The 23857-nt window shown below is 41.8% G+C and overlaps 2 protein-coding genes across 10 annotated transcripts in view; both read left to right on the forward strand.

Annotated features, from left to right (window-relative positions):
- RABGAP1L (RAB GTPase activating protein 1 like) overlaps nucleotides 1-23857 on the forward strand; it is a 258432-nt gene that overhangs the window by 81773 nt on the left and 152802 nt on the right. The window contains exon 1 of one of the 9 annotated variants that reach the window (XM_074598614.1): nucleotides 14395-14533. The exons of 7 other annotated variants lie outside the window; for them this stretch is intronic. The gene's annotated coding sequence lies outside the window, so the exon portion shown is untranslated. Of the gene's footprint in view, nucleotides 1-14394; nucleotides 14534-23857 lie in introns of those variants that run through there. One more of the 9 variants, XM_074598619.1, reaches the window with a different exon arrangement.
- Nucleotides 16283-19188, forward strand: GPR52 (G protein-coupled receptor 52). Its single transcript, XM_074598625.1, has one exon. It carries the CDS (start codon nucleotides 16429-16431, stop codon nucleotides 17512-17514), a length of 1086 nt encoding a protein of 361 aa, XP_074454726.1. The 5' UTR covers nucleotides 16283-16428; the 3' UTR covers nucleotides 17515-19188.

Below are 23857 nucleotides of genomic sequence, written 5' to 3' on the forward strand. Positions count from 1 at the left end.
TACTGTGGAATAACAAAGTATATAAGAACTGAAAATACCTTATTAGAAATTAGTGAAAAAATACTGCCTCTAAAGAGCAGAAGTTGACAGAAGTTTAATTCTTTCAATAGCTTCATTTAAATTCAGACTTCAGATAAAAGGTTTAGTTTATTATGAATGTGCCAGGGTACCTAGTTTCATAGTAAATGTTAATATTACTTTTACAAACTCAGGAATAATATGTCCCTAAGGTGAATTTAATTTGCCAAGTTTTGATTCATTTAGAGCTCACCTGGAAAAAACCTTTCAATTTTGCGTGCACAAAAGGGAAAATCTTGTGCTCACTCTTCATCTTCAAAGAAATTCTTCAATTTAATGACAGCTCTTTTCAGGGAAAAAAAGGGGTAGCACCCATTAGTAATTTTTATTTTTATGTCATCTTAATTTTAACTGTTAGGTGTGATATATGAGGTGGAAAATAACGCCAATAATATTTTTTTCAGAGCCTGCATAAAATTATAAAAAGTTCTGCCACATGAAGAATTTTCCTGCACTTTCTTTTCCATACATAACTACTTATGATGGCACTAAAATGACACTCAGGATACAATTCCGGGCTCTTGGGTCCCTGTGTGTCCTGCTGGCTCTAGAAGTCACATGAATTGACACATTTGTTCTGATGGGTGGAGTGCAAAGGAGATTTGCCTTTGCCCTCTTGGAGACTGCATTCTCTTTTGTCTCTGTGAATTTAGAATCCCTTACCTGCAAAACCAGGGGAGCAGAGTTGCCTGTCATTTCCAACAGAGTGATAAAACGTTGGGTAATATCCGTATTACGGCCTGAAGAGGTTTAAATGATGGTTACTGGAAGAATCGATATTAAAATTGATATGTCTCATAGTCGCCGGATCTATGTACATCGATGCAGGTAAAAAATGTTTTTTTTTAGGTAGGCTGGAGCGGGGATGTCTGTGTCTCGCTATTTCTTTACAGTACAGTGTGTGGTTATAACTGGTAGTTCTGGTAAATGCTTGGCACCTCAGAGCCAGTTTTAAAAATCCAGGATACTCTTTCCTAGATAAAACATTAATAGGTATCCTAGTTCAATTTGAATATCGGTTTGTTAACAGGTGTTGAGTTTTGCTGTAGCAGCAATGATGCTGATGCTGAAAGAGCAGCCACGGTAAGGAGACATTTTAATCTACACTGCTGAGTAAAACCGGGTCCTTTCTGAAGCTGTCCGCAGTGTGCACTGTCGTTACGCCACGCATATTCATTCTGTGTCTGGGTGTCTGTCTGTTTGTCACAGCGTAGGGCACCGCTGAGGTGAAGCAATTTGTTAAATACGTATGGCCATTGTGAGAGGTGCAATTCTGCAGAGCACAGTTGGTGTTACCCCTGTAACATCCACCTTCTGGAAATCAGAAGACTGCACTGAAAATCAGAGTAATTGGATTTCAAATGTCTTGTGCGTAAGGCTAATTTCTGTGATTGCACGTGTAAATAAACAGTTATGTTAGTCTTCAATAGACTTTCAGGCCAGCCTCAGCCTGACCTTTACATACAAAGCCATTTGCATGTCACTGGGTTGCTGAAGTGCCACTATATCTCTTGAAAATCTGAATTACTAGCTGTAATTTGTATTTGGGATGGTTTGTGTCTGAATTAAAGCGGAGGTGACTTCCGTGTAGATCCTGTCTTGGGTGACTTACTGAAAGGCTGTTCCAAACCAGCGGGAGCTGCTCTCTCTGAAGGCTCCGCCTGGGGTCCTGTACGTGCTCCACAGAAAACGATGCAAGGTCAGCCTGTAACATAAGCGATATTTCCTGTGCCTCTTTTATGAAAGTGAATGTGTCAAAAACCTTAAACACATTTATTTAAGACAGCAAACCACCTTTTACTGACTGTTAATTGCTGGTTTCAGTACGTTAATGTTTGATGCTGTAAGAGTTAAACAGAGAGCTCTAAATACTTAGAGAGAAACACTAAGAATCAAAGGGTCCAAAGGTATACTTTATATCTAGCTTCTTTTATTTCCCCAAAGAATCACAGTTGGTGCTTAAAGTCTCTTAAAATGCCTTTGTTAACAGCAGTACTGGCGGTCAACATTGCATTAAAGGCTGTTTTACCGTAGCAGCATGCAGGAGCAGCGGGCATTCACAATCATTCAAACAGTAATAGCAACCAGAAAGGCTTGAGCTGCACGTGTAGAAAAATTAAAGCATACATGAGTGATGCATACATGACTTAAATTCAAACTGGAATTTAATACAGAGGTGAATTCTGATACGTTTTGCTACCTTAATTTATGTATGGCTTCTTTATGATAAAACCACAAATGTCAGTATCATTCATGTGTTCTTTAGGATATTCTTCTAAGGGACTGAGCTAGTATTGCATTTTACAGTAATCTCTTCAGAAGAGACGAGACACGTATAGATCTTCATTACAGCCTGTATCTTTAAAACATCTTTTTCCCTTTGTAGTGATGAGTATGCTCACAGCAATTAAGAGTAATTTCCCCTATCAGCAAGCAAATTTGCAGCTGCTGAGGTAAGGTAACCAAAAGGAGATCAATTGTAGTCTGCTAGTGCGTATATGCTTTCTAATAATCTTTTATGTATGTTTCTGTGGACATACCCAAATATTTTGGCAGCTAAGAATTTTTTTTTCTTGTGAATTTTCATCAGTTGTTTTTTAAACTGACAACTCAATATTGACGATACAGAGCTTTAATTTTTTTTTAATCACATGCCGCATATGACAAAGCCGTCTTCATATGTCTCGTTTGTCTCAAAAGCAATCCAGTTTCAAAATACAACCTTTTTTTGACTAGGTAATAGTATATACAGCCTGAATCTAAAATTAAATTGTGGTATACAGGGGTGCGGCTTCAGGCTGTGCCTTATCCAGCCTGCGTGCTTGCCAGAAACGGTTCTTCTACTGCATGTTCTGTCTCTTCTGTCACCCTATCTAGCGATTGCAAGGCTGACACGTCACAGTAATTTCTGCATTTTTATTTAGAAAGCTTCCTTGCCCCCATTTCTCTGTTAGAGCAATGAGATTGATTCGCTGGGTAGCTGTGTTCTCCCTAGCTGTGGTTCTTTTGGGATGCTTTTATATACCTTTATTTTCAGTGCAGAATGGCTGTACCTGATACAAAAAGCAACGTGGCCACGGATGCTGAAGGCAAGCGATGGATTCACGTACCTGTCAGTCGGGTGGAGTGATACTTGGGCTCTGCTACACGTTTTTCTTTGAACTCAAAGGCTTATGGTTCAGGCAGCCATGCACTTGATTAGGTTTAGAATTTTATACAATGAGGAAACTGATTTCATAGAAAGCTCAGAACAGGGTGTCTTTTGCCTCCAGTGGCTGGTTGAGTCAGCAACAAACCTTGAAAGTATGCAACCTAAGCATTAGATGGAAAATTTGTAAAACTTTGATTTAAAGCCTTGATATTCATATGTCTGATCTATCCTGACTGATGAAAAGTTATGTATAGTGGCTGTGTACATGGAGTTTCCCTTGCAAACGCTGTTGGCTTTGTCACAGATTCATTAGTTAATGTATTTCCCTACGTTATTGGCATCTCTGGAAATACCTGCGGCTTCGTGGGATGCTTAAGAGGGAGTGAGTTAACTGTGTATCTCGCCTCAAGGATTGATACTGAGGCTGGGGAAGCAAAACTTAAATTTGTCTGTGTTATGCTTGCTGCACTCCCGTGTGTGGCATTTGAATTCCCAGTGCACATCTCTTGATTTTTGTGCTGCGATAAGGAGTTAATCGGATTCTCTAGCACGAGTGAAGGAGGAGCCTGACTCTGGTGTGTGTTCTTGGCCGTGCCTCTCCTGCGGCTGAGAGCTCGCCTGGCCTGGGCTGAGACTCCCCTTGGGGCAGAATCGAGTCAGCAGTAACACTAACAGCAACCTTGATTAACTGCAGTGAAGATGAAACATGAGGCACGTGCTGTGTTACAGTATTAGCTTGCACCGGGATGCTAGCACGTGCTACGTGCCTGCTTCCAGTGCAGATATTTCCAGTATGAGTTCCTGTTCCTAGTTGTAATTCTCTGAAGTATCTGCTAAATGCTTTGCTTAGTATTAATTAAGGCTTATCTGAATTTGGACTCTGGAACATTTCACTGTGCACGGTTCTGTTAATTTTTTAATAACTAGCAATTTTGACAACCTGACAAGTGTTGGATGGGAGACTGTGAGTTCTCTAAGGTTGTTGTGGAAGTGCTCGTGTAGCTGGAGCCTTGTAGTGATGATCGCGCGTGTATCAGACATCTAAATGTGTTATGATCTTGTAATTAGAGTTGTCTATAATTCCATACATATAAAGGGGCAGAACTCTGCAGCTTCAGACAGATGAATTTTGGTACTCCCTAACTTTTCAGTACTTAATTTAAGTCATTAAGTAACTTTTAGTTGTATAGTGCCTTTCTATCATTGTGATAGCATAAATTCTGTCCCATTGCTGTTTATTTTAAGAAGCTGATATGTTTTATGGATGTAGGTAAGGTTGCCAGGACATTAATTAAGTGGCATAAGGTGTGTGTTTCTTCCTACTGACCGTGAGAACTTGGAATGACTAATTTTCTGTTCACCTTGATTGCCTTCTTTGTACTCTGCAGAGTTCTCTGAAACTTGGACTAATTGTCATCTCCAAAGCAGAATCCAAAAAAACCCAACCACTGCGTGTCTCTGAAGCTCTTTCTGAAAATTGAGTCATAGACGTTATATTTTAAGCCAGCAGAATGTTTGATTATTCTACTTTTGACTGCCTTTAAAATTCTAGTTGCCATAACAACTTTATTTCTTTATTTTTAGCACATCAGTTGCCATAACAATAAAATATAGGTTTTTTAATGTAACCATTTTTCCCTCACTTTTTTTGCCTTGTTTTATAAAGAACCTTCTTTCAGGGGGAAAGGAAATGTAGCAAAGCTCTTCCCCTGGGAGCACTTTGATCAGAACATAAGCTGAAAATTTTAATTTTTTTTTTTTTTTAAATCTAGCCTTATTCCATTTCTATGGCATTTTTTTTGACTACTGAGTATTTTCATAACTTGTGCAGAAAAATTAATGCAAGTCACTGTATAAAGCCTTCTAGAAAATTGCTGTTGGGATTTCATTTTTATGTGTTGTAGTTAATGTATTAGAAAGCCATAACTGTTAGAGTAATTTTCAGTATCTTTATTTCATTATACGGAATGGCTATTAATAAAATATAGGCAACTACTACTGATAACGGGAAGCACTTTTAATTATGCTATTGAAAGCTGTCCCTCTTTCTGCTTGGTTGTTTTCTTGTTTCTTACTGTAAGCTTGCTGTAAAGATTACCGGTTAAGTTTTGCAGCAAGTCACTCCATTTTTGTCACGTTGTTCTTTATCTCATCTCTCATTAAAAGTATGAGAACAAATGATGCTCAGTTTGTTCTGCAGCAGCCGTTACAGGCGTGCTGGGAAGGAGGGTGTTCAGAAAACATGCTGTGTGCCTTTTCCAGCCAGATTAGTTGGAGTGGCCATGTAGGAGCGATGGCTACTCGCACCCCGGGCAAACGCAGCAGGTAGGACCCTGTGCTTCCAGTTACCCCGGTGTGTCTCTGCCCAGGCACGTTGCCAATTAGTTAGAGGCCAGTATTGTGTTCAGTGTGGTGATATTCCAAGTTTTGGGAAGTTATATGTGATATATCTTAAAAGTATATGAATAAAGAGGTTAACATTGAGCTTCAAACCATAATTGTGAGCAGAGGTGAAAGGTTTACGTGTGAATTTAATATCGATGAAAGGAGTCGGACTTAAACTTAACCTATGGACTTGACTTCTGTATTCCCGGATAGTGTCCTTTCCAAAAGGACTTGTAGATTCTCTCAAAAATGCTGTCTTTATATTTAACCTATTTTTAGTACTGATACAGTATATGTTTAATTTCATTTTTTTCCTTAGACATGGCAAGTAATGTCAGGCTTGGTATTTCTTTTTAAATAAAAAAAATTAATTTCTCAGCTTTCATAACATTTTACATGTGCCAATTTCTATCTATAAATATGAATGTCCTCATTATCTAATACAATCAAACTAATTAAAGGCAAAATTTGCTAGTAATTGGAAGTTGAATCTATTTAGATGTTATTAATCTTGAAACACAGTTATCAGATGTGAGATGATTTTATAAATTTGAACTAGCTAATTTTTAACTCTGGAAAAAATAAAAATCAGTAACTCTTGCTTTCAGCGGCATTTTCCAAACATGTATCATTGCTGGGTTCCACGCCTGTGAGTTAGCCGGGAGTCTGCTCCGACTGCTGCTCTTTGCTTGTTTTCCCTCGAGACCCCTCTTGGCAGGAAGCAGTTCCCCGTCCTTTCTTGTCTGTCGTTCCTGATGCACGTGTGTGCTGAGCCCGACCCCACGCTGCAGAAGAATATAGGTGATGCCTCTGCAGCAGTTCCAGCTGGGAGGGAGATTTGGTTAAATGAAGCTGAGCTTAAAATTCATAAAAATAAATTGTGCCACGCTTCAGTTTATAAATAGTTTTCGTGCTATATCCTCTCCATCTTCCTCTTTTCCATTTCTTCGCAAAAGTGGTAGAATAGTAATACTGAGTAACACTTTGTGTAAAGATAGTCTTCTAAAATTCACAATTTACTTTGATTGTTTTCAGCTTTACTGTTCTCAAGAAATAGTGGAATTGGCTTTGCTAGTGCCCATGTGGGGTCAGTCCCACGTGCTGCTCAGTCGATCTCGCACTAAAGCACCCAGTGACTCCTGAGTTCCTAACTCATTTTTTCCTACCCCAGCATTTGAAGCTATGGCACTTTCTCCTAAACGATCCCGGTTGTTCAGTGTTTTTCTGAGCCGCCTCTTGTCTCTTCGAGGAAGCACTATTTTAAAAAATCTATTAAAGGAAAAGTTTTGGGTGGAATGTGCCAATTATGTACGCAAATCAAAACGTAAATTGTGCCTGTGACTAAGCACGTGCTTCCAGCCAGCCCGTCCAGGTTAGACCCCGGGCTCTGGGGAATGTGCTGCGACCGTTGAACCTGCGCTGCATCCAGGGAAAGTGGATTCGAGTTCGTTTCTGACACGGGGCTGTGAATTTGTCACATAACGTTAGCTGCCGGTACACAATTTTTGGAAAAGACAATTGGAGTGAAGTGGGTAATTCTGGAGGGTTTTAAGCCGTCTTTGAGAAGAAGGTAAATTACGCAGACAAGCGTTGTGTTGTAGTTTCAGCACAGATTAAAAGTAAGCTGCCAAGCGTTCCAACGGGGAGGTTTCTGTCACACGGGTTTGCTGTTGTGGCATTCAGAAGGACGGACTGAGATGGAGGAGTGTCCATCACACGGTAGTTCATGGATGCCTGGCCTTGGCTTTGAGTTCTGAGGGTGAAACAGAAGTGATGCTCTTGGGAGAGTTTAAAGAAATAATACTGGGGGCAACTGGTTTTGTTCATTTGTTTTTTAAAAGGCAATGAAAAAGGAAAGTCACGTTTGCCTGTACTACAATTTTATTCTTTGCTGCAACCAAACTTGTGATTTTGAAAGACTGACAGATGTATACGGGTCTGGATTCTTGTGTTTGTATCTTAGTAGTTGCTTTCTCACAGGCCTTAGAACTTGGCTTCTATATTCAAACATTCATCATTTGAATATTATTCATCGTTAAATCAAAATTTGTTGCCTTGTAAACGGTCATGCTGTAGTTTAGAAGAACTCTTTGGCTTGCAGTATGTGAAAAAAATCAAAGTAGGTGATCATAGTCTTCGGGATTTTTTTTTTTTGGTAGCCTTAAAATCTGTTGTTCTGGCTGTGCTGAAGTGGAGTTACTGCCAATACTGAGCTCATGCTTCTGCCAGGCCAGCGGGAATCCTTTTGAACCTATACTTTCTTGGTGCCCACTAGTGATATGCTTTTAGAATACCAGTAGCTATGGAATGTAATTCCTGGCTTGATGTCGACAAAACTATTATAAAAACACAACTATGTCAAAACATGCCTCTAAGAAGTTTAAATGTACACTGTATTAAAAGGATCTTTTAAGTATTATTTTAAAATATGAGCAATTGTTCCCACAGGAAAAGAAAGGGTAATACTACCTGCACTCTTCAGGCTATTCTCTACATTTCAGTATTTCTTCATTTACAGTTCTCTTAATTGCTATCTTTTGTCCTGTGATTTAACAGGTGAAAACTTGAATTGTCTCCTGACAGCAGCGTAATTAATAGCTAGTTCATTTCCGTTCACTTGAGCGTAATCCCCTGCACAGAGGCTGTGGTTCGTGTTAGGACAGCTGCGTGGATAGGGCACTCGGAATGCAGAGGGACGATTTGGAATGAAATGCACGTTCTTTTGTCTGTCGGAATGCTGTCACAAACCGCTAACGAAACGTTAGTCACGCGATCAAAAGCAGGAGCTAAAGGAAAAGCAATGCAAATAACAGGGCCCTCCATCGGGATGCCGGGAGAGGTGGTAGGTAGTAAGCCTGGGTTTTTTGCTAGTATACTATAAATATCTATCATCTATCTTTATTTTTTTTTTTTTAACTACTGCTAGTTTAAAGGCAGGTGGATCATTTTTAGTGGCAGGTACATGAAACTGTCTGAGGGCAGATGACTTAATTTTTTTGCTTTTCATACCATCCTCAGAAATTTTGTTGTTTTTCCATTGTCCATTTTAATTCATTTTGGGGCGTTTCTTACCGTATGTGGTCAGCTAGTAAATAGCATCCTTATGCAGCTTAAGTAGTGTGTTTATGTGCTGTTTGTTTAAAGCAAATGCTATGTTTAATTCCTGAAAAATGCAAATTATCACCATTCATTAAACTTCTCGGCATTTCCCCAAAGTAAATTCAGTTCTTGATAGATAGTTTATTGCAGAGTGTTTTATTTCTATTGATTCGATGCGCAGAAGTTTGGTGGTATTTGTTGCTCCGAATTGAGCTTGTGTAGTGAATTCCATTTGTTGTAGGAGCATCAATGTAATCTTGAGGGAAGCTCCTCCTGAAGAAAAATGTTCCTTAAAGTAAAATTCACAAAAGTAACCATCTAATCCATGAGATCACGGTAGTAATGTTTAAAGGGAGATTGTGGCAATTTACGCCAAAAGTTGTTTAATATTTACTAAATACATGAATAATGTCGGTAGCTAATTTAAAAGTTTAAAAATTTAGAAGTGTTTGATGTAGTTGTTAAATAAGAGCATGAAAGGACTGCACAATAAGCCTGCAAATGTGAATGCTCATCTTTCTCTACTGATCCACCACAACACAGAAGAAAACTGTATTTTTGCCAATTTCTTGTTCTGTACAACAGCATCCTAATTACCTAACGCTTCTATGATACTGGCTAATATTTTCTTCATTGGAAACAGTATTGGAAAAGGGCTGGGGCTGTGAGTCCCACAGAGGCTGAAGCAGAGCCTGCTGGAGAAAGAGTAAAGGGAAAAAATATCTCTAATATTATAATCATTAGCTCCTTACCTGAACTCCCCCCGCCCTCTGTTCCGAATTACACCAGCCCCATCCTTCTGTACCTTATAGAACCTGCTCTGTTGCTGCCATCAAATTCAGTTTCGCCTCTGACACGGAAAAGGCGTACGTGGGCTTTGGGGATAACTTCCTCCTGTGACCATGAAGTAAGGGCTCCACAAGAGCATCTGCATTTCAAAAGTGTAGCTGTGCAACTTGTATCGCTTCATCTTCCGTGCAGTTGCTGGAGTGTGAGGGCAAAATGAGTTACGGCATTCTTTATAGCCACGGGCTGGGAGGGAGGAGGATGGGAAACTCGTCTGTGATAGCAAACCTGATAAATGAGACTCTCCGGCAGAGAGGTATTCCGTGGGTTTACGCTTTCTACAGGATACTGTAGTTTCCTTGAGAACGAACACTTCTGGGTTTTAACCACTGGCCCATGTGTGTGTGGTCTTGGTGAGGATGAAAACAAACTGAAGCAGGAAGAATTCCAAGCAGGTACTGGCAGTCACGGCGAGAGTGGTCAGAGGCTGGGACGGGGTGCAGGCGGGTTGTGCGGCTCCATCCCTGGCCATGGCACAGCTGGGGGTGGCACCAACCGCAGCGTGGCTTAAATGTGATGTTGGACCTGACTTTGGAGTTGGCCCTGCTTTGAGCAGGGCATTGCACCAGATGATATCTGGAGGTGCCTTCCAACATAAAGTGTTTAAGAAGTCTAGGATTATTTTGAGAAAAAAAAAATAGTTATATGTATACCTCTTATATCTCATATTATATACCTGTACTCATATTCTGTGTAAGCCAGAGCTCTTCATGGCAATTTTTTAAATAGAGAGCCATAGTATGTGGATTTTGGGAAGAGACTTTATATTCTAAATAACAAATAAAACAGATTTCTGCCTTAAACACAGCACCAATATGAATTCGGAGAGCAACTTCAAACACTAGTCTGATATAAAAAAAAACCATCCATGTAACACACGCAAAAATTTCAAGACAAATACTAATTTTTCTTCCTCCTCTCCCTCTTTTAGCTGTACTACGAGCTGCAAGCTTTATAGAACAGAGTTTTTCTGGAGGCATTAAAAACAAAACCAGGTTGTCAATAGGATGTGGTGGACAAGTAAATGCCAGAGGTAGTTAAGATGAAAATAAAGCGAACTGAAGAAACGCTGTTGTTCTATAAGCTAAGGAGAAAGTGGATAAAAGAAAATAATACTTTAAAAAAAAAAAAAAAAGAGTTGGGGAAAAGATATAAGGAGCCGGTATGTATATCTCAACATTGTCATTCAGGTCTGCAACTAAGTAAATAACTATTACTTTCCTCATCCCACACTCTGAGCTGCATCTCCCTGCTCTAATCAATGTCTTTCTAAAGGATGTTACAGAAATTACTGTTGTCCATTTAATCCAGCTGACCATCCAGTATTTTAAGATGGACAGTCCTGAAGGACTTCAAACTTAGGAGTGAGTGGTGCGACTGAGGCGCTGCTTTGTGCATTGCAGGAATTGCTTCAATCAGTCCCGTTGCCTTACCAAAAAATCTTTAGAAAACAAATATTCCTATTCCTTTCTGGATAGAAGAAACAAGTAATAGATTGTTTCCTTGCTTAGAGCTTCTAGATCTACCTCTGTGCGGACTTTTTGTGCCTGAGAGCTTTATCTCGCCTCCTTACAGGGCCACACGCATCCCCGCTGCTTTCACAGGCTTGTTTTTCATAGACTGAGCTTGAGCTCCTGCCGCATCTCCTCCACTTTCAGCGGGATCACGTCGTGTGAGTCTTCTGGTTTGGGTGCTAACTTCTGTTGTTTCTAGCTGATGTAATTCATAAAGAAAGTGTGGAACTGCTCCGTCTATTCAGCTTGGAGGAGCGCTTAGTCCTTCTGCTGGACGTAACCAGCTACGGAAGTTATGCACCATGTCAGATACTGCCTTGGTGACAGCCATTAAATTCTTCCAACTTAACTCTTTCCTCTTTCTCACTTCCTTTTCTTTATATGCAAATTAAAAAAAAATACCCTGAAGCACCTTTTATTTAAAACTGTGCTAGAGTCCCTAATGTGTCTCTAATTTACAGGCAGAAAACCTTTTCCACCCAGCTTTTTAATGTGCTGCTTCTGATGTGACATTCCAGTATTGCCACATCTTGTAAAATTCTGTCTGTAATTGCGTAGTTTTGTCAGGACTGGCTGATTTCTACTTTAATTTTCACCTGCCTCCAAATGGGTGTGCAATAGAGTATGCGTTAGTGCTGTGGGTCCATTGCAGTTGGCAGTGCTGCTGAGGGGATGCTGCCGGGAGCGGGGCTACAGCAGCAGCGGAGGTGAGAAAGCCACCGCCACTTGCGGCATGACTTCTCTTCTTTGGTAGTGAAGGAAGCGTGCTCATAATTCAACAAAGAAATCAAACTTCCTTACTTTTGAATCGCTTTGTCCCTTGAATTCATGGAAGGGCAGCATTTTACCTGCGTTGAAAACCAACCAGCAGAGGTTGTAATTGATTTTTCCGTTACCTCTTTTTTACCTGCTTAGCAGTGTCCGCATTTCTTGTAGGAGAGCTGGAGCGTTGGGCTGGCAGGAGTGCTCGTCACCGGGGTTGGGCACGGCATTTTTGTGCATCAGCGGGATCTGCCCTGGGAGCAAGGTGACCCATGGCAGCCGTGGCGCTCAGAAGCTTCAGCAGTTACTGATACTCAGATGCTGTATGGAGCAGGATGCACTGAGCGTGCCATTCCTGCCGTCCGCTTAGCTGTAGGCTTTGCCTTTGCTTGTCTAACGTGCCCTCGTGTCTTTGGGAGGTTCTGAGGTACATTTTAAGATGTTGTGGCCCTTTGTGTCTCCGGTGCCCAGCAGGAGCTGGCCCCGGGAGGGGAGGGAGCCATCCTGGCTGCAGCCATGCCTGCGCACACCGGTTTGCTCTCCTCCTCCTCCCACAGAGGAGGAGTTGGGAAGGGGAGGAATAAAAATTGCTTCCTATTGTTCCGCCCCTGATATGGATAGCTGTGGCTTAAAGCTGTACTCGGGGACTCATCTGTTCTCGCAGCCATTTACAGCTCTGAGGTATCATAGTGATTTTAATATTTTCTTAAAGCCTTCGGTGGAGGAATTCGGAATTATCACAAGCCGTTATTGCACACCACTCTCACACGGCTGCGTTTTATGCTGCTTCACAGTTCTACAGGCTTGTCATTCAGCCCCAGATATTTGCTCCAGGCAATACTGGAAATACAAGGTGTTAGCCCAGGAGCAGCTTATTAAAATTTTGCCTGTGGTTTGCCTTGGAACTAGAAGAATTGAAATCACTGTAGTTTCTAATGACTTAGTTTGTTAAAGTCTCCAATACCATTGTTGACACATGTATTTTGCTGATCTGTAGCCCAGAATGCTGTTTCGTGGTTGGTGTTTTGGTATCCAAATTGGCTGTTTCTCTCTGTGTCTAAGGACGTATGGAGTGTCTATGTAAGATAACTTTGATGATTCTACTTCTGTTTCTGGTTTTATTTTTAGGAAGCATGAAGTAAACAAAAGTTTTGAGCCCTTAATCAGGGAATAACAGCATCCATTTGCATGAATAGAGAGATCAGATAATTGGGATAAAAAGTCTGTGCTTTGAAAAATAATGTGTTACTCACAAGTATTTGTATTAAAACCGATGTTTGTGATCATTGGCTGGAGCAATTAAAAATTGGTACAGTATTAAAACCAGAGTTTTAAAATAAATCTGCTTTAAGTATGAAAGTAATTAACTTTTAGGGGACTGTAATTTTGTCTTTTAAGCAGGACAGAATTTGTGTCAAACCATGGCAAATATACCTTGTAAATGTTTAGCTTCATAAAACAAGAGATGCATAGGAAGTTAGTAATCTCAGAGTAATGATTAATAAAGGATTTTAGTTAGGTGATGCTGGTGGTTTCTAAAATAACCTACACAGCTATAGTCAGTTGGGTGGACATGATTTAAATGTTGGATTAATGTGGGGGGAAGGGGACAGGTGGTATGTCCTGTGGAGCTCAGACACTGTTTCTTTGGCATTCAGAGTGGTTTGCAGGCGCTGCTCTGGAGCTGGGCAGTTGGAACGAGTAGGTCGCAACACTTTTAGAGCTTTAGACAGCTTTCGCTGCTCCGGTTCTGTCTCCTGGCGGCAGATGGGGGCTGTGGGCTGCAGACCCCGCTCCTCACCCGACGGCACTGCTTCCCCGGGGCCGGGGCCATGCTGCCCCTGCCAGCCTTGGGTTGGGTTGGGCTCCTCTTGGTTGGGTTGTGTCGGGTCTGGATCCGCTCGGTTGGGTTGGGTTGGGTTGTGTCGGGTCTGGATCCGCTCGGTTGGGTTGTGTCGGGTTGTGTCGGGTCCGGATCCGCTCGGTTGGGTCGGGTCGGGTTGTGTCGGGTCCGGATCCGCTCGGTTGGGTCGGGTCGGGTTGTGTCGGGTCCGGATCCGCTCGGTTGGGTCGGGTCGGGTTGTGTCGGGTCCGGATCCGCTCGGTTGGGTCGGGTCGGGTTGTGTCGGGTCCGGATCTGCTCGGTTGGGTCGGGTCGGGTTGTGTCGGGTCCGGATCCGCTCGGTTGGGTCGGGTCGGGTTGTGTCGGGTCCGGATCCGCTCGGTTGGGTCGGGTCGGGTTGTGTCGGGTCCGGATCCGCTCGGTTGGGTTGGGTCGGGTTGGGTCGGGTCCGGATCCGCTCGGTTGGGTTGGGGCGGGTCGGGGCGGGTCGGGTTGGGTCGGGTCCGGATCTGCTCGGTTCGGTTGGGGCGGGTCGGGTTGTGTCGGGTCCGGATCCGCTCGGTTGGGTTCCGGTGGGTCCGTCGGGGGGCGCCGCCGTCCCGTCCCGTCCGTCGTTACCTAGTGACAGCGGCGCGGCGCGGCCATTGGCTGTGCGGCGGGGGGGCCGGTCACCTTTCTAGCGCCCGGCTCCTCTGCATCGGCTGGGGGGGGGAGGAGGATGATGAGGAGGAGGAGGAGGAGCAGCGGGCTCAGGTGCGAGCGACAGTGCGGAGGGGAGGCAGAGGAGCCGCGGCAGCCCCGGCTCGCAGCCCCCGGCAGGCAGCTCGTCGCGGCGGCTGATAAGGATGCGCGTAGGTGAGAGATTGCTCTATTGCTTTAACGAGGAATTAGAGAAAGTGGTAATTTTGTACGGGCTCTGTTGCTTGTAGATGGAGGGAATGAATAGCCGGAAATATTCTGGGATATTATAAAATCAGAAGGACTTTCTGTACAGCGTGGCGATGCTTGACAGGAAATTAACTCCAAAAAGAATGCTTTTTCTCAAACTGCTGCAACAGAATTGAGAATTTTTCTTCTCTAGTATCTGAAATTCCTCCTGAAGACACAGCAAGGACTATCAAAAACATCAGAGAGATTCTGGTACTTTTAAAGAGACTTAAAGCAAATGCCAGCATGATATCTGAATGACCTTGGAGATCGTTTTATGTGGATTCATTAATTTTCACTGCCAGTCTTCTGGTCTCAGGAACTCTAGGACTAAAGATGGTTTTAACATTTTAGGGGCCTTTCAAAAAACATGATTGTATACGGTTAATTACCTGCCTAATGATTCCTGAACCAATCAAGCATTTACTTAAAACTGAACACAGAAGATGCTGTCTTTTAACGTTTCCTTTCTCCATAACGGTGAATAAAATGAGCACGGTAACGTCCTGCAATTAGAAGAGCATTTTTTTTTAAAGCAACTATTTATTATGCTGATCGTCTGATAAATACAGAAACCCTAAAACTACGTAGAAGATGAAGCTGAATAACAGAATAATGGAGTAGTAAACAATGGCAGCTTTTCTAGTCAAATCAGCATTTCATTAGCTTCCCAGCAGAATGCAGATGGAAGTTTCTGCTCTCGTTGTGTGGGGGTTTGTGAAATGATTCAGGTGTTGCTACAGAGGTGAGCAATATCAAGGATATACCTATGAACTCCTGTGTACTGATCCACGGTAGCAGATATGGCAGAGTTTCCAAAGATGATTATTTTAAGTTACCATTGCTGAAATTAAATTCAAGAGGATTTATTTTGTCTGTGGGGACCTCGAATTATGCTTCTGGCATTAATAATTGTAATGGACATGTAACTGTTTGAAGGAATTGTGAATATTGACATAGCTCTCCAAATTCTATTCTTAAATTATTTTCATTTTTAAATGAACAGGCACGATCTTCCTCATTGTATGTGAGATGTATGTTTTCTTTCCTGGGAATCAGAGGACAAATCTGCCTCATCCCCCACCTGAGTCCCTCCAAATAAAATTCATTATTCATACCCAAACAGTGGTGAGTCTATTGGAATTAACCTTGACAAAAATGTTTTCCTTAATTTTCCGATGAATAGCATGGATAAGATGGAGTACCATCTCCTGAGTGGAGCCAGAAAAGACAGCAGTAGATGGTGAACTTTTTCCTTTACTCTCCAGTCAGTCTGTGATTTAAATTGAGACATTAAAAAGATTATCTCCAGTAACCTCTGGTCGAGGAAACCTGAGCAGTACTGAGGTTCCTCCTTCCCTTCCTCAACCCGTTGTATTCCAAAGTAAATGACTTTCTCAGGGAAATAAGCAGTCACAGATTCCCCCCCTCCTTCCCTGCAAGATGAATGTGTGTCTCTCTTGTCAGTTTTCATTTCTGTATTTCACAGTACCGGTTTGTTTTAGAAGTGCCTTGTGTTTGCTAAAGATTGGTCAAGAGCACTGGAGGAGCTGATCAGTGGCCTTTCTCTTTCTGGCTTTTTTTTTTTTCTCTTTTCTTTCTTTTTTCTTTCTTTCTTTCTTTCCTTAAAGCTAAGGTGTGCCAGAGGTGATGCACTGATGCTGAGGAGGCATCAACAGCTATGGGACTGTAATCCTCTCAAATGTAAGCACTGGCAGTGTCTACAGAGAGAGACCGTGAGACGCTGAAGCAGAGTTTAGCTGCTGCTCAGCAGGTCATCTGCTCGCTCAGGCTCAGAGTGCAGTGTTCCCCGGTCACAAAGCATGAACCAGTCCCGATGGATTGAATGGAGGACTCTGAATATGAGCGGTAGTGTTATGAACAGATCTGAGCGTCTCTCCTGCCCTCTTGGATTTGGTCACTACAATGCAGTTGACATCTGTATCCTTGAGACGGTTGTTATTGTCTTGCTAACGTTTTTAATTATTGCGGGTAACTTGACAGTGATATTTGTTTTTCACTGTGCTCCACTTCTGCACCATTACACCACCAGCTATTTTATTCAGACCATGGCCTACGCAGACCTCTTTGTTGGAGTTAGCTGCTTGGTTCCTACTCTCTCGCTGCTCCACTACTCGACAGGTGTCCACGAGTCCTTGACTTGTCAAGTTTTCGGATATATCATCTCTGTGCTCAAAAGCGTGTCTATGGCATGTCTGGCTTGCATCAGCGTGGATCGCTATCTCGCTATAACCAAGCCTCTCTCCTATAATCAACTGGTCACACCTTGTCGCTTGAGAATCTGCATCATTTTGATCTGGATATACTCTTGTCTCATCTTCTTGCCTTCCTTTTTTGGTTGGGGAAAACCTGGTTACCATGGAGATATTTTTGAATGGTGTGCTACCTCCTGGCTAACTAATGCCTATTTTACTGGCTTTATCGTGTGCTTACTATACGCTCCTGCTGCCTTTGTCATATGTTTCACCTATTTCCACATCTTTAAAATTTGCCGGCAGCACACCAAAGAGATAAACGATCGGAGAGCTCGATTTCCTAGCCACGAAGTGGATGCTGCCGGGGAGACCGGGCACAGCCCCGACCGCCGCTATGCCATGGTTTTGTTTCGGATAACCAGTGTGTTCTACGTGCTCTGGCTCCCTTATATCATATACTTTCTGCTGGAGAGCTCTAGGGTGTTGGAAAACCCGGCGCTTTCCTTCTTAACAACATGGCTTGCTATAAGCAATAGTTTCTGCAACTGTGTGATATATAGCCTCTCCAACAGCGTTTTCAGGCTGGGACTGCGGAGACTGTCAGAGACAATATGTTCATCCTGTATGTGTCTAAAGGACAGGGATGTGCGGGACCCTAAACCAAGAAAACGGGCTAATTCCTGCTCCATTTAAAGAAAACTGGCGCATGCAATCCAATGTGGAGTTTTGGTGATGTTTGCTGTATCTGGAAACTTGCCAGGAGAGAAATGTTTACTTGACTAGCTTGCTGTGATTAGTTAGAGTGAGTTCAAAAGTGATTGTGGAAAAGGCTGCTGTAAGAGGGGTCACTGGACTTGAATATAGCTCTTGTGAAATTGTGAGGAGAGCAATTTGACACAGACAAAGAAGAAAGTCAGAACTAAAAAAATCTTCCAAAGGGCATGAAATAACTACCACGTCAGAGGAGGTTCCTCATAAAATACCTTAGTTAGTTGCTACCTGACATTCCCCCCCTTGTAGAAAAGTTGTCTTTACTATCTTTGTGTCAGAATATACTGTAGCCTTCTGAATTTAAATATATTTAAGAGGAAGCAATCAACAACACAGTAAGTGGCTATCCGTAAATTATATACCTGAGGACTATAGTAGGTATTGCAGATTAATAATCAGCTCTATCTCTGCTCACATCGTGTACAATTGCCAGTTGTACAAACGATAAAACCTACACTGGGCATGACGCTTTTGGATCAAACGGCACATTTTGGTACAACTGTCGGAGAAGCTCTCCCTCTCATTTCCCTTTTTTTTTTTTTTCCTTTTCTTTTGTTTTCTTCCCCCCCCCATACTGTGCATCCCTAGATTCCATTGTGTCCAAGTGTTTAGTTTGAGGGCACCGACAAGGTAAAGTGAGTTTCAAACCATTCTTCCTGCAGAAAAGAGGAGCCCTTGCTGGCAGCTGCTGATGTGCAGTGACTACTTCAGTCTCTCATTCTCTCGATCCTGCTAAATTAGCACACGGTATCGATGTAGTGTCCTTTAGGGTGTACTAAAGCTTTTCCTTTACTGGCTACACAGATAATCCTAACGCAAATATGATAATCGCGCACAGCAGTGTGCATCACAGCTTAGAAAATTAAAACTAACTAACCCTTTTCTTTGGGAAGTCTAAATAGCTTATTGTTGTAGCTGTCAATCCGTTCTGTGAACCTGGCTTGCACATACTGTACTTTTTTTAGAGAAAATGTAAATTGTGGTCTGTGCCTAATGTTTTCATAGCACATGGAATAGGTCAGTGCTACAGGATTAAAAAAAATTACACTTGCTTTAAGAGAAATACTTCTGTGCAGTCGTTGACTAGCTGTTTGTTAGGCAAGTGTTCTTGGAGGGGGTGAACAAGACAGTTTAGTATTAAATACAGGCAAAGAGCTTCAGTATTTCCTTTTGTACTGAACTGATTTTCAGGTCCACTGATAAAATCTTTTTTTATTTTGCAAGGGCGCACGTTAGGTTTGTGTAATAAATTGCCAGGGGTTCAGATGCATGCCAATCAATACAATATTTAAATTATTATTTTGAACCAAATGTAATTTTCTTAGATGGTTATTGGCTTTTAAAAAAGGCCCAATTATTGATTATTGGTGCCTTTTAACACTGCACTATTATTCCTTCTTTCACCAAAATGCATATGTAAAGATCGTGCCTATTCCTTTTTGTAATGGAAGCTGACCACGCTTGCACACTTGTGGTTTGACTCTAGATCTCACTTAATTATGTGTTCTTTGTTCTTTTGAGGTGGTTCTGAACCCCTGTACGTTTTTTAAACCTGTAAGAAAGTTGAAACAATGGAATAAAGTAGTATTATGTATATCAAAACCAGCCTTGGCTTTAGTTCCCTGATGTTATGTTCCGTTCTCTGTGAAAGTTTTTTTTCGGGTTAGGACTCAAGAGTGAACGATTTAAAATCCAAACCTCCAAAGCTGCTTCTTTGCCGTCTTAAACGTTTACATACTGGTTTCTAGTACTGCACAATCTTTAAAACAGATTGAAATATGACTTGAAACATTCCTCTAGCTAAGCTGCGCCGTTGCTGGCAATTAGCCCTGGTAGATATTCCAGAAAAATGAGTAGTATTCTTTGCACGAGTCTCATAACGCTTCATGTCCACTGGCACGTGTCTGCTGCCTTCTTTTGAAAAGTTGCTGTTTATTTGGGAAGGCTCCTTTTGGCTGACTGCTGCTCTGTGAGGTTGTGTAACCCCATCTCTCCTTGCAAACACGCTTGGATTCATTTCCTTTTGTCATTATTTTGTCATTGTTTCCTGTTTAGTAGGTCCTCGGTGTGCTAGACTTAGACAAGGAACAATAGAATACCTCATTTCTCACACCTCATGGGGCTGGTTTCATACCAATAAAGTGGTTTTCTGTCCGTGCTGCAGAGCTGGCCACTTACTGCTTCTGGGTTTTGTTGGCATTCCTGGTAATAAGTTTCTATGGGACCTCCTGAAATTCAAGAAAAGTTCTAGAAAACGCTTGTAGTTGAACTAACCTTTTATTAAAATCAAGCAGACGCGGCCTGGAGGCAGTAGATGCATTGTTAGCGTGGTATTCTAACTACCAATACATAGAAATACACAAGCTAACCCCTTTGTATGGGTAGTGCCTTAGCTGATCCCTGCTTGTGCAACCTCAGGCAAGGCAGCTGATGGAGGGCAACTGAAAGCTTTACTGCCAGCCGATGGTAGGTGAGAAAGGCAGCACTCCACCGCTTGCCACACAGGCTCTCCTCACTAGCCCGCCGGCATCCTGCCCTGACTCCTCTCTGCCATCCTGCTGCGCATCTGGGCTTGTCAGACGGGACCGAACACTTTCTTCTTCTTGGGCTGCCCTTGGAGGGAGAGAACACAGTAGAGATCCAGTAGCCTGCAAACAAATCCTAGGTTCCTAAGTTCTGTCCCCTTTTTGTTTCTTAAGCATTGGCTTAACATTGCCGTAGCAAGAACACTAATTTGCTTACCTGGATCCCAAATTCCAGTTGTTGTAAAGTCTCACACTTTAGCATGTTCTCTCTAAACCTAAGCCTCCTGGTCGCCTGGCATCTCTCGAATTAAACACCCTCAGCAGAGTTAAATACTGCGTTTCTTATTGCCGTTTCCACAATGACAGGATTTGACGTGGTGGTCAGTCACATGAGTTTTTAAATTTAGTAGGTGTGTTTCATTTTTTGAAAGTGTATTCTGAACTCATGATTTGAAATTGAGGGCGGTTTGTTGTTGTTTTACTAATGCTGTCTGAGGATTCCAGCTGGTGCTAAATTCTCTTCCAAAATTATAAGGCTGGACGTTTTGATGAACAAAAAAAGTCCAATAGGAATTCCAGTCACCCAATCTGTCACTTTTGATTTTCCTTCTGTCGTTATATAAAATTTCATGTTCTTGTATGAAAATCTGATTAAAGAATGAGACTTCTAAAGCTGGCATCTGGAGTACATATCCCACTTTATGTGCCTAAAGAGCTCCATGATTTATGAAATGCCCAGTAACTAGATGTCCGGACGCTGACCAAAGAAACCGACGTGATAAAATCAGTGTTGATAATGCAGGTAATAACGAAGCCTCTCCGTATACAGGTACATTGTGGGAGTTGCTGAAACTTTAGCTTCCTTTAAAAAACAAACAAACAAACAAAAAGTAGTAGTCATGAGAAAAGAACATATGTAAAATATTAAATAAAAAGGTTTAAATTAAGAGATATGTCTAAAAGGTAAGCAAAACAAATATATATATCTATATGAAGCTCTTTGTGCAGGTAGATTATGTTGTGCTGTGACCTTTCTCTTGAATACTTGGCCTTGCAGTGTAACAGGGCAATGTCAAGGTCGATGGCCTTACTGTTTTTGGAGCCTCATGTCTTCAGCCTAAGGAAAAGTAGAAAAAACCCAACCCTGCATAATGGCAGCAAAAGGGCTACCAGAAAAGTAATATTTTCTTCACGAAATTTTATGTGTTTCCTTATTTTCTGGAATGGCTAAGCGAATTTCTCTTTAAAATACTATTCTTGAAGAGGAAAGAAAAATGTAGTAATGAAAAGCACAATGCTGTCTTTTAAAAGTTTACTTATTGTTTTACAGTAAGATTATTTTTTTTCCCCCCATTTCGGCTTAAGAGTCCATTTTGTAATTGTACTTGGTAAAGCATGAGGTATCACGATAGGTTTTTGGGGGTTTTTTTTTGTGCAGAATCTTTGTGCTTCCTCTGCTGAAAAGTTTGGAGTGTTTTGCTTTATTGAGCCACCTTGCATAGATACAGTTTACGGAGACCTTTTAAAAATATATAATATTTTTAATTCATCAATGTCCGACAACTGAATATCCGTAATCACACTTTTTACACTCAGCAAAACTAGTCACATGTCTTTTTTTGGTAAAATAAGTTTCTGGTCAATATTAGGTATCAGCTGTTGAGGAAAGCGTCAATTCGTTGTTTCATTAGCTAATTCATCTTCTGTATGACAAATGAAGTTTAACTATAAACAAAAGATAGTTGTTGCAACAGGACAGCGAGTTGATGGGAAATGCATCCGATTTAATACTATCTCACAGCTGGTCCTCAACCTGAAAAACTATTTTATCTTTACGTATGGCAGTTGTAGCCGAGCAAATTTGTATGTTGGGGTGGTTGGGGTTTTTTTGGTTTTTTTTTTTGGGGGGGGTTTTTTTGTTTTTTTTCCCCAAGACTGTGTATCTGTGAATGCAAGGCAGTGCTGTTGGGGGGAATACCCCTGTGACAGATCTGGAGGCCGGAGGCTGCGTTCCCGGCAGCGCTGGTCCTGGCGCTGGCTTTGCCGAGGAGCAGCGCCAGAGGCCCAGGAGGCCAGTGTCTGGGGGAAGAATGTCAGTGAGAGTGGCAGTGGCCTCCCCAGCACCAGCTAACTGCAGATCTTGCCGTTCTACTGTTGCTGTCACCAAAAGGACAAGTTTAAGCCTTTTTCTTCTTCCCCGCCCCCGTTACCTGTGTCTCTCTTGAGGCTGTTCTGTGGGTGGAGAGGTGTATCATTCTACTAAAGAAGTGGATCACATTTATTTTGTTGGGGTTTTTTTTTGGTTAAAATATTTAATGTATGTCATTTAAATGGCAAAACCAAACATTACTTTGTTAGCTAGATGCTGATTAATTTTTAGGCCTTTCCATAAATGGAAGCGTCACTGAGGTGGTGTTTTCCTGTCACTTGCAGTGTTGCCTGGAACATTGCTTAAGGATAGTCTTTTCCAAAGATTGCATGATTTTGCTAAACCAAATATGAAGTTCAAGTAACATCTGATATTTTTTTCCCCCCAATTTAACACAGACATGTTTAATTTTTTTTTTAAAGTCTGTACTGAATTTATATATAGATCTCTGCAGTCATTAAGCATTTTTAATTGTTAAGAAAAGTCTATGCCATTTCTGTAGATTTGTGGGGTGAAAGCAATTTAGAAGGATATTTAAGAGTAGCTTCCCACTCACAGATTTTTCTAGTCATTCTTAAATGAAATGACTCCTTTCTTGGTCTGCTATTAGGAAAATCCTCTGAGCTTCATGAGCTTTAAGTGCTAGAAGAACAGTGTGTGCATGGAGAAGCAGCTGTTCATGGCTCTGTGCCCCGGCACAGCCTCAAGAAAATATGAAAAACCGCTCACTTTTACATCCAGAATGTCTGTGGACTTTTCCTTTGTTCAAGTCCTATGAAAGGTAGGATGAATATAAGGAAACCTGAGCGGTTTCAGCGGCACTGACAGGAGGCTGGGAAAAGCAATTTTGGGCAGTAAAAATGTCTGGAGATCTTCGGGATTTAACAGAGTCTTGGGCCGACTGCTGCCAAACCGAGCCCTCCTGAGAAGAACGTTCCAGCAGCGCTGAGGGCGTCTCCTTCTAATCACCCTACGACTCTGAACCGAGAAAAGGTGATTCAGATCAAAATGAAACTTCTGTGAGTGCAGTGATTTCCAGGGAAAAGAATTTCACTTTTCATATGTGGTGTTCATCCCTGCCTCAAAGCTGGCAATCTAAATTTTACAACTGGCAGTATTAGAAAAAAGTGACAAAACACAAAGGTTTTGAGCAGGGGAAGCTCAGAGATGTCAGGGGTAATCATGCGAGGACATTTCTGTGTCTTGACAGCATTGCTTTTTGTTTCTTTGTTTTCTTTAAATGAAATTTGATAGCGCTTGTTGTCTTCCCCCCCTCCTTCTATAAGTGATCTGAATAAGCACAAATTCCCTTCATAATAGCAGAAGTCAATTTTATGAGATATTGCAGGGAAGAATAGGATAGTGGTTCAGGAAAGTGTAATAGAGTGTCCCTGGGAGAGAACAAAGTATCTTAGTTGTGGAACATGGACTACTTTGCATTTCATACACATCAGGCAGGAAAGTCTTCAAATACCTGTGGCGGGTGAGGGTTCCTAGTCCTTGTATGATATCTCCAATGTTATTTGTGCTTGTACATGTGTTATTTAAAAGTTCTTCTTGTGTGGCATCTAAATTAAGAATTGTCAATGGA

This window comes from Larus michahellis, chromosome 8 (assembly GCF_964199755.1).
Source record: "Larus michahellis chromosome 8, bLarMic1.1, whole genome shotgun sequence".
Lineage (NCBI taxonomy): Eukaryota > Metazoa > Chordata > Aves > Charadriiformes > Laridae > Larus > Larus michahellis.